The 15,082-nt window shown below is 66.0% G+C and overlaps 1 protein-coding gene across 2 annotated transcripts in view; it reads left to right on the top strand.

The window, feature by feature from the left end:
* Positions 1–666: 666 nt before the first annotated feature.
* The window catches only part of CACNA1H (calcium voltage-gated channel subunit alpha1 H), a 56,265-nt gene continuing 41,849 nt past the window's right edge, over positions 667–15,082 (top strand). For both annotated transcript variants that reach the window (XM_045071963.1, XM_045071962.1), the window contains exons 1-2: positions 667–817; positions 1,100–1,419. In XM_045071963.1, the coding sequence (XP_044927898.1) occupies positions 1,118–1,419 (302 nt within the window). In that variant the 5' untranslated portion in view covers positions 667–817; positions 1,100–1,117. The remainder of the gene's footprint in view (positions 818–1,099; positions 1,420–15,082) is intronic.

Here is a 15,082-nt window from a genome sequence, read left to right as displayed (position 1 = left end):
ACGGACACGGCAGCGCATCACACGGGCACGGTCACACCCAAAACACACACGCGGAGGGGGAGGGGCACGCAGCCTCTCAGTCGTGGTCGCGGCCGCCCACGCCCGCCCGGCCCCGCCCCCTCGGCGACCCCGGCCCGCGTCGCCGGGGTGTAGGGGCGGTGCGCGGCGGCGGCGGCGGCGGCGGCGGCGGCGAGGGGGAGGGGAGAGCCCGCCTCCGCGACTCGGGCCGCCCCCGCAGCTGGGGGCGGAGAGCACGTTGGCGCCGCTCCCCGCCCCCCCGCCGAGCCGCTCCGCGCGCGCCCCGTGGCGTCCCGCGCGCCCATTGAGGGGGTGGGGACGCGGTGGGGTCCAGCTCCGCCCCCGCCCCCCCCGGGACCCTGGGAACCGGCGGGCGCCCTCAGCGATGGGGGAGGGTCGCCGCGCGCGTGCCTCGGGGCGGGGGCGGCCCCTCCCTCTCGGCGCCCCTGCGGCCCCGCCCCCGCGCCGGCCCCGCCCCCGCCCTCCGCGGCTCACTCCGAAGTTTCCTGCGCTGCGCGCGGACACGCTCCGGGCTTGCTCGCCGCGCCGCGCCCCCGCCCGCGCCCCCCGGCCCCGCGCCCCGCACCCCCGGCTCGTCCGCCCAGCGGTCCCCTCCGCGCTGGGGCCGCCGCCGTCGCCGCCTGGACAGCCGGAGCGGGAGCCGAAGCCGGCGGGCCGGGGCCGGGGGCTCGGGGCCGGGGGCGGCGCGCTCCAGCCGCGGCCGAGCGCCGTGCCGGGTCCGCGGTGACCGCGCCGCCCGGGCGATGCCCGCGGGGACGCCGCCGGCCGCCGGAGCTAGGTGAGACACGGCGGGGACGCGCGCCCCACTGCGCGGCGGGACCCTCTTCAACTTAGCGGAGCCGGCGAGGGGGCCCCTGGGGCCCCCCGCCCCGGCGGTGGGGGAGGGGCGGCCCAACCCTCGCCGGAGGGAGGGGGCGGGCGGGGGCGGGGGGCGCATTTGTCTCTAATAAGGGAAGACAAAGACATCCCGGCGACCGCGGCTGTTCCCGCAGCTCCGCTGTGCCCGAGGCGGGCGAGGGGTGTCGTTCCCGGGCCCCGGTCACCGCCTGTCACCCCGCAGGTGCTGCCCGCTGCCACCATGACCGAGGGCGTGCAGGCGGCCGACGAGGTCCGAGTGCCCCTGGGCGCTCCGGCCCCGGGCCCCGCGGCGGCGGCGGCTGGGGCGTCCCCGGCGAGCCCCGGGGTGCCGGGGCGGAAGGCGGAGCCGGGGTCCGGGCCTGGCGCGTCACCCCCCGAGAGCCCGGAGGCCGAGCGGGGCGCGGAGCTGGGCGCCGACGAGGAGCAGCCCGTCCCGTACCCGGCGCTGGCGGCCACGGTCTTCTTCTGCCTCGGGCAGACCACGCGGCCGCGCAGCTGGTGTCTCCGGCTGGTCTGTAACCCATATCCTTCCAGGGCCACCGGGCTGCGGCGGTGCGGGACTAGGGGTCCAGCGCGCGGGACCTCCGCGTGGCCCCCGCGAGGCCGGACTCGTTGGACCCGGAGCGGGATGGGCGCGCGGGGAGCGGCAGGGCAGGGCAGGGACGGCAGGGGGGCGCTTCGCTCCATACCCGGCCGGGGTGTCCCCGGTGCCGAGCTAGCGCGGGATGGGAGAGGGTGGGAGAGAAGCCGCGAGGCCATCACGAGCTTGGAGGGGAGCAGGGGTCGGCCGCGCGGGAAGTCGTGCCCACTTGGGTGGAGGTCGGGACGGGAGTGCTGGCCCCTGGGCTTACAGACTGTCCGCCAGAGGCGGGACCCCCGCTGGGGAGGGGGAGGCCGGCGGGAAGTAGAGTAAGGGGAGCGAAGTTTTCAGCCCGTGCTTTGCGCTTCAGAGCGTTGCGGGAGACCCGTGGGGCCCGGAGGCGGTGCGAGTTTGCCGGCCCTTTTCCACGGAGAGATGCCGTGACGTTGGTTGTGAACTCTCCTTTCCAGGCTGAACTCCGTGCTGGGGCTGATTTAAGTCATGCGCAGCTGGGGGTGGGGGGCAGGGACGCAGCTGGCTCTGTGCGCTCTGGTCCCTTCCCCTAGGGCTTTTCCTGGCCTTGGAGGAGGGGGCCCCCTCTCTGCTTCCAGCCAGAGTGGCACAGACTTTCAGAGAAGGTTCCAGAGTGGTGTTGGGGCAGCCAGGGGGCACTTCTGGGATGTAGGCGGCACGTTTGGTGCCCCCCCCCCAGCAGATGGTGTTTGGGGGCTGTCCTGGTGGGCTCTGGTTGGCCCTGGGTCCTGGCTTTCTGGTTCTTCTCACTGGTGGTGGGAGCTGGTTTTCAGGAGGCGGTGCCGCGGGTGCTGTGCCTTCAGGCCCCTTGCCCTGGAGAGATTGGACATCCTGGACAGACAGGGACAGGGGGTGGGGGTTGACTGAGGTGGGGACCTGCAAGTAAACTTTATTTGTCAAAATTGAGGCAGAGGCTAAAGCAGCGTGTGTGTATATTTTTCCTACCTTGTGTGTTTAACTGTATAAATATTAAATGTAAAAGAGGAAACTGTACCGTGAAAAGTAGTAAGACCCACATTACTTTTTTTTTCCAAATCCAAACATTGGCCGAGTCCAGTTCTGCTCCCGGTTGTGAAGAAGGGGGTCATGGTCGCAGCCCAGTAGCCAGCTCCGGGCCTGGCTGCCTGCACCCTCGGCAGTCGGCGGGCGACACCTCCCCCATGTTGGGGCATGGTCCGTCCTCTCTGGAACTCCGGCCTGGAGACAGCCCGGGCACCTCGTGGTTGGCAGGAAGGTGGCATGGCTGGGTGTCATGGCGGGTGATGGGGCCGTGTCTGTCTGAGCACCCTAGGCTGGGACAGGCCTGGCGGCCAGCTTTGCGTGCGTGTGCGGCATTTCCAAGTGTGTGCAGAGACCAGATAGGGAAAGAGCCGAGTGGGGCCTGTGCTTTGTCTCCGCTGACAGCCCCGTGTCTGGCTGCTCCGGGCCCTGGAGGCTGAGGGAGTGTAACGGTCTGACCCAGGGGTGCTGGGGTGTTCTGTGTTCCTGGGCATATCTGACAGGCGCGTGTGTGTGTGACTCCGTGTAGGGGAGCAGGGGCAGGGGTGGCTCATGCAGATAGGGTGAAGCCAGAGTGGCTTGGGGGAGGGGGCCAGCTGGGCCTCGTGGTGGCGTCCCCATCTCTGTGCGTCCTTGTGACCCAAGGAGAGGGATTCCCTGTCACTCTGGGAGCAGGAGGGCCACCGGGCTGGAGGGGGATGGCACTGCTAGGAGGTGGGTTCAGATCCTGCTCATTTGTGTTCTGTGGAGATCCTGCGTCTGTCAGGCAGGGTGGGCACGGCTCAGCCTTCGGCCTTGTGGGGGCAGCTGCTGACCTCCAGCAGACGCCAGGCTGAAGCAGTGGGGGCGTGTCGGCTCTGGGGCAAACCTAAAATAAGCCGCGTGCCTGGACAGGTGGGGACTGGTTCCCCTGGCAAGCTCCTGGGGCCTCTGCATGGCTCGGCGGAGCACTCGGATTCCTGCGGGCCGACGGGCTGGCCTCGGGCACACATGGGGTGCGGCTGACACCGCCAGCTCCCTGTCTGCCCTGCTGCAGGAGACAAAGTCAGAGAGCCAAGTGGGATAATTGGGTTTGCTCTGGGAACCCACACTCGCCGGAGGCTGGCGCAGTCCCAGCCCACGTCACAGCCCCACACCGCGATTCATTCGGCGACTGGAACGCGGGAAGGGGCCTTCCCCAAGCCCCCAAGCTCTTGGGAATCCCTGTGGGGGTGACCCCAGCACCCACGATACTGCGTGGTCTGCTCGGGCTCTAAGGGGGACTCCCGACACGCGGCAGAGGAGCCGACAAGGGCAATCTACGTCCTTATCAATTGACTTGGCTTTTTGAAAATACAGTGGCGCTGGAACTTTCGGGGCAAGCGCCGTTTCTCCTACACAGGTTTATTTATAGAGGAAGGTGGGTGGGATCTGTGTGTTGTAGCCTGCGTGGCTGGGTTATGTTCTGCCCGGGCTCCCCCTGGGCTCCTGACTCCGTGCCTGTCTGCCGGCCGCGCAGCTGCTGCGTCCTAGCACCCAGCCCGTGGGGCCTCTGGGGACGCTCACTGCTCTGGATGGGGCCCCAGGGGAGGCTGGCTGCAGCCCAGCGAGGGTGTAAGGGACCAGGAGGGTGCCGAGGAAGCCCCTGGGGGCTCGGGTGGCACGCACCTCTAGGAGTCACCTCCCAGGGGCCAGGTACAGGGTGCGCCTCAGCCTAGGGCTCGGAGAAGCCAGAGGACACACCAAGGTCACGCAGCTGCTGGAGGGCAGAGCTGGGGGAGCCCAGTCAGACTCTCAGGTCCCTGTCTTTGTCAGGGGTGCGAGGCTGGGCCAGTCTGGGTTTTCAGAGGCATCTCATGAAAGCTGCTGCTAGCCGTCCGGCCGCCACGGGCACGCAGGGCTCACAGTGGGTGTGGGTGTCCTGGTGTGGACACTGAGGGCATTGACCTAGAACAGGCCCGGTCCTTCTCTCCATCCTGCAGCCCACTCTGCTCCCGCAGACCGGAACCAAGCAGGACAGTTACACGTGATGCTCACCTTCCTGACCTTGTGGCCGTGCTCCCCGGCACACTTTGCCTGACACACGGGGCTTCCTTTGTGTGCTCTGGGGACAGAGCCCTGGGAGTGCTCCCCTTTCAAGCCCCTCCTCATGCCAGCATCTTGTTCCTGGACCTGGGTCTCTGTTCTCCTGGCATCCATGTGTGTCTCTGCCTGGACTGAGAGTCCCCAGGCAGGCCTCTCGTGGGGAGTCCTTGACAGGTTCTGAAATGGGTGCTGGACGGGCCTGGGGTGGGCCGAGGGGAAGGCCATCCCGTACCTGGTAGAATGGGGGGGTATGAAGGCAGAAGGGATGTGTGCAGAGTGGGGGGCCTCACCTCTGTGGGCTGGCCAGGGCGTGGCGTGTCTGCACGGGCCCTGGGCTCCCCACGCTGCAGGCCATTCTCCCGGTGGCTCCCTTTTTCCGATTGAAGAAGGAACGAGGGACGGTGATTGTCCCGTGTGTCTGGACTGCGCCGCTGTTTGCTCACGCACATGCCAAGCCCTGAGTGTGTGCTGGCTGGGACGGGCCTGTCCCTGCTCTCCGGGCCGGCGTGAGCGGAGCCGGCTATGGTAGGGGGCTTCACAGGGAGACTGCTGGTCCTGAGCGCTGGGGCGGGCAGCGGGGCAAGGTGGGTCTGAATCCCTGCCAGAGGCAGGGTTGGGGGAGCCCTGTTCTTAGCTTGGCTGCTTCTGGAGGGCTTGGTGGGAGGGGGTGTCCTTGGACACGGGCCTGACCTCTTGTTGGCCCCTGAGTGAGACCTGGGCAGCAAGGTGCCTTCTCTTGGGTTCTGTGGGCTGCTAAGGAGGGCTTCCTGGCAGAAGTGAGGTCGGGCTGGGCTGTGTGGGTGGATAGGAGCTGTAGTAGAGAAGGAGCGGGAAGATTTTTGTGGGTTTTATAAGGGTTTCTGCTTCCCACGAGGAGGCGGAAGGGTTTGGTCTTTGGGAATCGGTCTCTGATGAAAAGTCTGGATCTGTGGCAGCCTCAGCCTTTGAGGGGAGCAGGCAACGGAAGGGGGTTAGTGTGTGTCTGTGGGGACGGACCTGGCTTCCTGCGTCTCCGCAGCTTCCTTGGGGTCAGCCCAGGAAGGTTTGTGGCCTAGACTATTCTCTTGCCCTGTGCCCCCATCCGGGCACCCCTGGGACCCCGAGCTGGGCAGACGGTTGGTGTTCATCGAGCTTATTGGCGGCCTGCTTAGTCGGCAGAGGTCGGGAAGCACTGATTAAATGGGGTGTGCGTGTGCCGTGGTGAGGCCAGGTGTGGCCCCATCCCCACATCTGCAGTCCAGCTGGACTCTACAGAGGGCCTGGGGGCCCTGAGCCCGGCGGGGACTGCAAGGCCTCTTCATTCTACAGACCTCTCTCGGCCTAAGCTCTGTGCTGGTCCTTGTGCTGGGCCTGCTGTGGTTCTCTGCAGGACTCGGGGATCTCCCGCCGTGTGCTCAGTGTGTCCTGCCATCAGTCACGCTGCATCAGGGCTCCACTGGCCTGATCTTGGTGGAGGCACTGGGCTGGGGGGACCAGATGGAGGCTCTTGGGGGCTGGGGAGTTTACAGCAGCTGAGTGGACGCAGAGACTGGTTTTGGGAGGATATGGAGCAAGAATGTGCCTTGCAGGGGGATGGCACAAGCAAAGGTCCTGAGGCAGGTAGGATGTATCCGTGAGTCTGCAGCTGTTTGGGTTTTGCTGCGAGGTAAAGGCGATGGGAGGCAGGGAGGCCAGGAGTGAGTATGGTGGGCCTGGGCTGTATCTCAGGGAAGAGCTCTGCCCCCGGGGGGGGGGGGTGGGGTTGGACTCACCCCTTAAGGGAGCCGTGATGTGGGGACCAGGGTCGGGGAAAAATAGAGGAGAGGTAGGGAGAGAGGAGCAGGTGGAGGGCACTGCAGGGACAGAGGCCAGGAGACAGGAAGGTGCCGGCACTCCCCCACCACCCCCGTGACGTGTGGGCAGGACACAACTGGTGCCGGACTGTCAGAGGACCCTCTCAGACCCTGTGGGTGTCCCATCCTCCCTGGCATGGCAGAGCACTCAGAGGGGTCCAGGGAGCTCCCTGCACCTTCCTGTGGTGCAGCGGGCCAGACAGCACCTCCCGGAACGGCTTGCAGGACCCCTGGTCCGGGGTCAGGATGTGGAGGGATGTGGGGGATGGGCTGGCCTGTCAGGCATCCCTGAGAGGAATCAGGGCAGCCGTGCTTGTCCCGCTCAGTCTGCTTGCTGGATTCTCAGGGGCCGGACCTCGGTCCCAAGCCATCAAAGTCAGGGGGGGAAATGTTATCTTTGCATCCAGGTGTCCTCGTGTCCAGTCCCTGTTCCCTCTTCCCCGCCGTCTCCCCTTCTCCTGTTGTCTTTCTCCCCACCAGAGGCCTGGTCAGGGAGCAGGCTTTCTCTTTCCATGGCAAATGGGTGTTGGGTTAGGGTCGCGATGACTCGGTTACACTCTTTTTTCGGTGGTGACACAGGTAGGAACAGGAATACCCCTGAGTCACAGGGACCCCCGTTGAATTTGCAGTGAGGAGATGGGGGAGTGGAGTCCGGGGACGGCCTTACATCGTTATTTAAGGCTTGGATTCCCAGACGGGATGGGGTACAGAGGAAGACAGCCCCGCCCTCGGGAGCTGGCAGCGGCTTCGGGCACCGTCCCCAGAGCACCGTGTCCGCCGCAGATGACAGATGGGGGCCTTCTGCTGCGCGTCTCCGCTGAGTGAGTAGCAGCTCTGCTCACAGGGCCCCCCGGAACAGACGAACGCCGTGCAGGGGAGGCGAGGCTGTGTGTCCCTGGCCCCCCGGCTGCCGGGAGGAGTTGTCCGCTCCTGGAGTTGTGATTAGTGGGACCGTGGATGAGGGCGTGAAATCAGCGTGCAGGGTGGGCGCGATGCCCCCCCCCCGTGCACCCCAGCAGCCGGCAGCGTTGTGAGGGGAGTCCCCGAGTTGCTCCTGGGTGGGGGAGGGTTCAGGGGCACCAGGAGCCCCTTGCGTTCTTCGTAACGCACATGAGGAGCAAAGGTGTCGCACAGCAGAAGCACTGTCCCGGGGCACGGAAGTCTTGGTCCCGCGACGGCCCCAGGGCCAGACAGGTACAGGTGGGCCTGTGATCTGGCCGCCAACGCGCTCACGCTGGGTGGCCCCAGGCCCGGCCTCCGCGTCTGCCGATCACAGCGCTCACACAGGATAGGGAACTGATGTTACTGAGAGCACGGAGCCCACCAGGGGCGGGTGTGGGTGGGCTGGGCGGTCGTGCTCAGGGGTGCTCAGGGGCCAGCAGCTCCCCTGGCCCGGTCAGAGCCCCGGGCAGGTGAGTCCTCCTGGGGGGGGGGGTGCCGTTCCTTGTCTTGCTGGAGCCGAGTGAAGCCAGACCCTGGCACAGGTGCTGAGACATGCGTGGCCAGCCGCGGCCAGCCTGCTTGGTCACGCCGTCCTCTCTGTTCTGGGCTCTGCTGGTGCCTCCCCCACTCCCACGCTCGGGGAGGTTGGAGCTCTGGATGCTGGGTGTGGAGGGTGCAGCCGCCAGCAGGACCCTAGGTCTCAGCTCCTTATTGGCCTGAGGACCTTGGGCGGAGAGGTGGGGACGACACCGGCTGTGCAGGGCGTGTGGCCCCAAGGCCGAGCCCCCTCACCCCGGGAGGGCCCCAGAGCCTTCCAGGATTCCTTAGGTGTTCCTGGTACCCCTTCCTGCAGCGTGGCAGTGGCCCCACGCCAGCTTCGGTTTTTCCTCACAGGGTCCCGATTGTCCTCTTGGTCACTGATAGCGTGGGGTCACTGGGGACCCTGATCAACGGGTGAAGGGCCCAGGCCAGTGCGCGGCAGGCCAGGGGAGAGGGCCCTGGAGACCCCTGGGCTTGCCCTCCATGTTGTCCCCGGCTCTGAGAGTACATGGGGCTCCCCTCGGTTTCCCCGTCCCCGGACTGCGTGTGGGGTGTGCAGTCGCGGACACGGGAACGCGGAAGGGAGAGGCAGAGGTGGGTGTTCTTTAGAAAGAGCAGAGCTGTTGGGGTGGACAGGGTGTGTGTCTTTGAAGTGTGAGGGAGCGAAGCAGAGGTAGTCTGAGCTTGGGGGGTCTCCTACTCCAGACCTCATCCCTGTGTCAGAGGCTGGGGCCCCTTGGGTCCCCACCCCGAAGCTGAGGGCCGTGGTGGACAAGGACTTATTCTGAGGTTGTGTTTCCTGATCTGAGGGAGGGGCCTGCGTTCTGGGTGTGGGTCCCCCTTGCCACTCGATTTCCATCCTTTGGAGCAGTAGCGTGGAGTCTCGGCCACTGGGGGGCCGGGGAGCTGGGGATCACCCACTGGCCCGTGGATGGAGGGCCGCGTATCCCCTGGGAGGATGGCCAAGGAGCTGGGCTGCAGGGACCAGGCTGTCGGGGACAGGCAGAGTTCGGGTCTTCTCCGATGGCCTTTGGGTGGTACCTATGGGAACAAGCCCCCCAGATTCTCAGGTGGGTGTTCCTGGCACCAGACCTGAGGCCGCAGCCCACGCTGCCCACTTCGTGCCCCAGGGGCGACCTTTGAACCTGCTCCTCAGGCGACCCAGAGGGTCTAGGGCCAGCTGTCTCCCAGCTGTGTGGCCTTTGGGTGACCTCTTGGGACTTGGTTAGGGCAAGTCTTCTTGGCCCTGCCCTTGGTGCTGGCCCGGGGAGGGGTCCCCACTGGCCGGGGAGCTGTTGACAGGGGCGGAGAGAAGCAGCAACGGGAAGATGGCAGTGCTGGGTACTTTCAGAGGCCGTGCCCCTGCTCTGCAGCAGGGCATCGTGGGGCAGCCTGGGTCAGGGGCAGGCGGGGGCACCACAGCTGGCAGGGGCTCTGGGGCTGTGCACGTCGCTCTCTCCAGCTGGCACATGGGAGCCACTGTACTGGCGTGATTAGTATCCCCCGAGTTCACGTCTACTAGGAACCTCAGAACGTGGATTTCCATGGCGACTGAGTCTTTGTGGCCATAACCAAGGTGAGACGAGGTCAGCGTACAGTGGGGGGCCCTTGGCACGGCGGCGCGTGTGCTCAGGAGAGAAGCAAAGACAGAGGCAGACCGTGCATGAGATCATGGGAAGTTGGGGTTGTGGGTCCATGACCGTCAGGTTTTCCTGCGGCCCCTGGAACGGAGGGACCCCCAGAAGGACCTGGCATGCTGACACCTCCAGACTGAACTCCTGCTGCCCCAGCTCGCACACCCTGGGCGTGCCCTCTGCTGTCCCCCTAGAGGGAGCTCGAGGGGGTGCTGGATGTCTGACCGGGAGGGAGTCCTTGTTAGGATATGAGTCACGCCAGCTGGGCCGTGTCAGGCTCTCTGACGAGAAGCCACCCGGGGAGAGGGAAAACCGACCGTGAAATCAGCCACTCGGAGCAATTTGGGGTGGACAGAGCGTGTGCCGCTGAAGTCACTGGCAGCAAGGCAGGCCTGGGCTTTGAGCCTAGGGGACCCCTCCCGTTCTGGGCCCTGGCAGGGTGTCAGAGGCCAGGCTCCGTGGTGAGGAGGGGCAGGGGTCGCGCCTGTCTATGTGCCCACGTCCTCTGGGCTTCCGGGGGGGCTTCCCCAGGGAAGGATCTGTCCCGATGTCCGCTCTGCAAGTCCCTTTTTCTGGACTGGCCTGTCTCCCCAGGATAGAGTCCCACAGACGCCTCTGGGAGTCCGAGGCCTTCGTTCCACCAGTGTCCTCCCCCGGCCCCTGCAGGTCCCTGCAGCCCCAGGGACACGCAGATAGAGTGTCAGGACCAGAGACAGAGCCCCAGGTTGAGCCCAGCATGACTCCATCCTGAGACCTGTGGTCAGGCGGACGGCTTTCTGCAGGGACTGATGGGGCTGGATTCCCAGCTGGGGAACCCCCCCCTGCAGCAACAGAGACTCGGGGGACCGGCCCCTCTGAGAAGCCACAGGGGCTGGGGGGTGGCCAGAGAAGAGGTGGTCTCCTGTCTGGGGGGGCTCCCAGAGGACCCTCCTCCAACCCTGGAGCCCAGTGCCCCTTCATTCTTGGGTGACAAGGGCGTGCCGCCTTCCCCGTGACCCCCAGCTTCCCGGGGCCTTGTTTGGGGTGCCCGGCAGGGCTTGGCTGAGTCGCGGGGGTGGGGAGGGTAGAGGAGAGCGGGGCTCTGCGGGGCCAGGGTGTGAAGGTCTGGGGGACGGTTGCTCCCAGGCTGTGGGGCCACTGTGGGCAGAGCGGTTGGCAGGTGGTGGTGGACTCCGGGGTGCTGTGTGATGGGCAGTGGCCCAGGGACCTGGCATGGAGGGCATTGGGGTGTGGGCCCAGGCAGGGGCACTGGGCGTCTGTGCGGCCTGTCTGCGGCCTTAGCCCCCCACAGAGACGGAGCCCATGCCTGGAGGCCCAGGGGACATTCCCTAGGCCGGGTGGGGGCCATGTAGCCTCATGCACCCGCTGCGTCCCTTTGTCTTTGCACCGGTCCCCAGCCAGCCGCAGTCTGATGAGTCAGCTTGCATTAGCGCCTCATGGATGTGGACTGGGACGCGGTCTGGGGCACGGGTTGCTGGCAGGGCAGCCGTGAGGTCTGGCCCCGAGCTGGCCTGCCCTGTCCGGCATGCGTGTGACGTGCCCTCAGGCGTGGCAGGCCCAGCCCCTGAAGTCCTGAGCTAGCTGGAGTGCCCTGTAGGCACCTCTCGGGGAGGTCTGGTGCAGGGCGTTCCGGGACCTGGAGGACCGCTCACATGGGGCGCATGGCCTGCCTGGAGGCTGAGGGGGGCTGCTGGGGGATGAGGCGGGACACGGGAAGGGGCTGGCAGAGGGCACGGCAGGGAGAGTCCTGGTGAGGAGGACACCGGCCGATTGCAGGGGGATGGGGCCGCTGCCTGGGAACTCTCTGCCTGGCCCCACTAGCCGGGATTACCTTGGGGCCATGCTTCTGTCCCAGGAACACTGTAGAAGTCCGAATCCACACCAGGGACCTGGAGGGCCTGGGGCCAGAGGCTCACAGACCCACAACCACAGACCGCGGTGTCACCTTTTAGAACCGGGCGTGCCTGACGTTTCTGAATGTTCCAGAGCTTACCTTTTTTAAAAAAATTTTACTGTAAAACGGGGGTCACTTGGTTAAGGAGGGGACTCAGGCTGTGGGAGCCTGCGGGCAGAGGCTGGGGGGCCGGGGAGGGAGGGGGCACCAGGGCAGAGATGAGGTTGTTGGCTTTGGGGGTTCGGAGGGCCCGGGCTGACACCTGAGCACACCCGGGTGTGGGGGGCCTCCATCCCTGCACACGCCCTGTCCTGGTGTGCGATGTCCAGAGATTTGCTGGCCTCCCACCCCGCGACCTTCCCTTCTCTCCCTCTGGGGCCATATCCAGCGTGACCCAGCAGACCGTCAGGTTTGCGAGTCTGGGTCGGGTCAGGGGCCGTGTGGGGGCGTGACTGGCAGCAGGCGGGTCCGTGGGGGACGGCCCGTGCGCCCATTGACCACAGGTCTCTGCGTCCCTCCGCTCCGGAGCCAGCTCCCGGACAGGCAGCACCTGGAGAAGCATCCCGTCTGCTGCCTCAGACCCAGTAACCACCTGGGTCAGGGAGAGCTTGTGTCGTCACGTTTCCTCAGGGCGCCCCACCGCCCCGCATGGCCAGGATGGAGCAGGGGGCCCTGCCGTCCCAGATGGCCGTGGCCGGGCTCTGGGTCACGTTCCAGCGGGCAGCAGGTGTGCACGCCCCACGGGTTGGTCGCCGGTTCCCGCCGACCCAGGGGCGGGGGGGTGGAGGCAAGCAGTTGCCCTGTTCACTGTGGGGAGCCCCTGTCTTGGTGTCGGCCCAGGGGCATGCAGGACCAGAGTCCTGTGTCCCGACGGGAAAGTGTGGCCCAGTGTGGGTCCCTGCGCGGCCTCTGGAACTCCGAGCACACGCTCGCTTGTGCTGTCACGGATGTGTCCTCGCACGACTCATGCAGAAAGCACACAATTGCCTGGTTTTTACAGCCCGCAGAGCTGTACGGCCCTCACCGTTAACTCTGGAACGTTCTCGTCCCCCAAGAGAGACCCCAGCCCCTGCCCTGGCGCCCCTGATCTCGTTGCGTCCCTGGATCTGCCTCTTCTGGGTGTTTCCTAGAAATGGGATCCCACGCCACATGGCTCTTTGCCTGTGGCCTCTGAACGTCGCATCCTCCAGCTGGGGCCACGCCGTAGCATCTGTCAGGGCTCCATTCCCTTTGTGGCTGAGCCCCACCCCGCTGTGTAGACAGACCGTGCGTGTTCGTCTGTGGGCATGTCAGCTCTCCCGCTCTTCTGGCCTGTGCAGCACCAGAGCAGACTGGCGGCATGGTCACCGTGTGGCCCTGATGTCAGTTCTCGTGGGTGCGCACCTGAGAGCAGACTTGCTGTGCAGAGGGAGCTGTGCTAGGACCTGCTGGCGTGTTCCCAAGGTGGAGTCTGCTTGTCGAGCCCCAGCCCCACCGCACGTGGGGTCTCTGCGGAGCTCTGTGGGGGCGCTGGCGGTCGTCCCGGAAGAGGCAGCCGGGGAGCAGCGGGCACGACGCCCAGCCTGATGCAGCGTGAACGGGCCCCTCCCCGCCTCCCTTCCTGCACACACTTTGGGGTGTCCCCGCGGAGGTGGTCTTGGCCGCCCCCTGGGTCAGAGCGGCCCTTCTGATCGGGCTGCCCTGTGGGGGGCCATCCAGGCAGGTCGGGGCCGTCGGAAACCCGGGGCCAGCCAGGTGGGGCGAGGCATGTGCTGTGCGGATCTCGGGGTGGGGTGGGGTGGGGCTGGTGGCAGGTGGGAAGAACAGGCGTGTGCGTGCACACGCGTGTGCGTGTCTGTCTGTCCGGCATCCGTTCCTTCATCAGCTCTCTGGAGAATTTCAACACCCACACTTGGAATAAGAAAAAAATTATTAATGAGCTTGGAGCGGTTGCCATGGGAACCTGTTGCTAATGAATCTCTGGGGTTCCTTTTACCTTTGCTGAGCAGCACTCCCAAAGACGACATGTTTCCCACTAATCAGGTTGCCGTGGCAACGCCTGTCACTAATCCCCAGCCGGGCTCCTGGTTTCCTGGCCTGGCCCCACTTACATAAAGCAATTTAGCGAGTGCAGGGCTGCTCCCAGAATGGAGCCCCCTAGGCCCCCAGCCTCCCCAGACACCCATCTCAGCGAGCAGCCGGCCCTCCCTCCTTCCTCCGCAGGCCACACGTGCAGACCCGCAGCTGCGGGAAACAGAGGCCCCCGGCCCGGGTGTTTGCTGGAAAGAGAGGCTGTGGAGGGTCCGTTTGCTGCTGGGCTCGCCGCACGTGCTGTGCGGGGCGGGCTGGCCCAGAGTGGGGGTCGGTAAATGCCGAGTGGGGGAGCAGTGTGTCCTCAGGGCCATCGGAGCTGGCTGGGGCCCCGGGGCCAGCACCCAGGCCTCCATGTGGCCTAGGCTTGGTTTGGGAGAACATTCTAGAAGGAGCGTGAACACCTGTACCCTGAGAGGTGGTGAGATCCCTTCAAGGCCAGGTGCTTTCCGGCAACCCCCAGTCCACGCTGACAGCCAGGAGGCGTGGGCGGGACCACTGTGTCGGCTCAGCCGGCTCTGACGCTGGGGCCTCCGCATGGGGGGCGACGGTGGTGCGTGGCCTGGTCCCCGACTTGCTTCCCGCCTGCGAGTGTCTGTGTCAAGGCCGGAGCTTAGGCATCTGGGGCAGGTAGACCCTGCTGTCGGTAGTCTGGCCGCCTGCCCAGGCCCAGCTCTCGGACAGGGCCAGCCTGGTGGGGAGGCTCCTGACTTGAGGGTGTGGGCTCCTTCAGCAGTTGCTCTGGGACACCCTCTGGCTGCCTGAGCGGGTGCAAGGTGGGGAGGCATGTGGCTCTGTGCAGTTGTCCCCATAGGAGATGTGATGGTTCAGGGAGGGCTTCCTAGAGGAGGCTGTCTCCACACAGCTCTGGTAGGAAGGGGGGACTCCGTCAGGGCGGTGCCCGTTGTGTTTCGTGGGCCCTGACTTGACTCCCCTGAGAGCCCCTCCCCCGCTGCGGGTGAGCTCTGAGGGCAGCTCAGGGAGCCACTGGGGGTACCCCCTCCTGACTCCCTTGCTGTGGTGCTGCCTTGTCTCTGTGTGCATGGGCTTGGGCCGTGTGATAGAGGACCCCAGCCCACAGCATAGCACAGAGTGTGTCGTCTCCCAGTTCTGGACGCGGGGCGTCCGAGACCCAGGCCTGGACGGGGCCAGCTGTTCCATGTGTCCTCAAGTGCTCACTCCAAGTGCGTGTCTGTGTCTTCCCCCTGTCACAAGGATGTCAGGGACGCTTAGGCCCATTTTACCCAAACTTCTTGTTGTCCATTCAGAACATTCCTTTCCAAGCATAGTCTTTCTCTGAGGGTTCCGGCCTGGGAGGTTTCTGGGGAGGGCTGCTCCCCAGCGCCCCCAATGGTCCTGGATCAGCTCTGGGGCTCCCTGGTCTCCCTGAGCCTCGTGGAGCACCAAGCAGGGTTCCTGGCCCACGTGGGCTCTTCCAGCCACACCTCCTCCGTCTAGCGTCTGCAGCCCGCCTTGGGGCCCCCCAGGAACGGCCCCTGGCCAGTGAGCGTCTGGGCAGCAGGCCTGATATGGGGCTCCCTGGGGCAACAGTTGGTCTCACACCCCTGCTAGTAAACCCACCCCCTTCCTGTGGCCT

Source organism: Mustela putorius, unplaced genomic scaffold, assembly GCF_011764305.1.
Source record: "Mustela putorius furo isolate JIRA1106 unplaced genomic scaffold, ASM1176430v1.1 tig00004007_pilon_pilon_pilon, whole genome shotgun sequence".
Classification (NCBI taxonomy): Eukaryota; Metazoa; Chordata; class Mammalia; order Carnivora; family Mustelidae; genus Mustela; species Mustela putorius.
The sequence above is the reverse complement of the archived record's forward strand: the minus strand, read 5'-3'. Positions and strand labels throughout refer to the sequence as shown.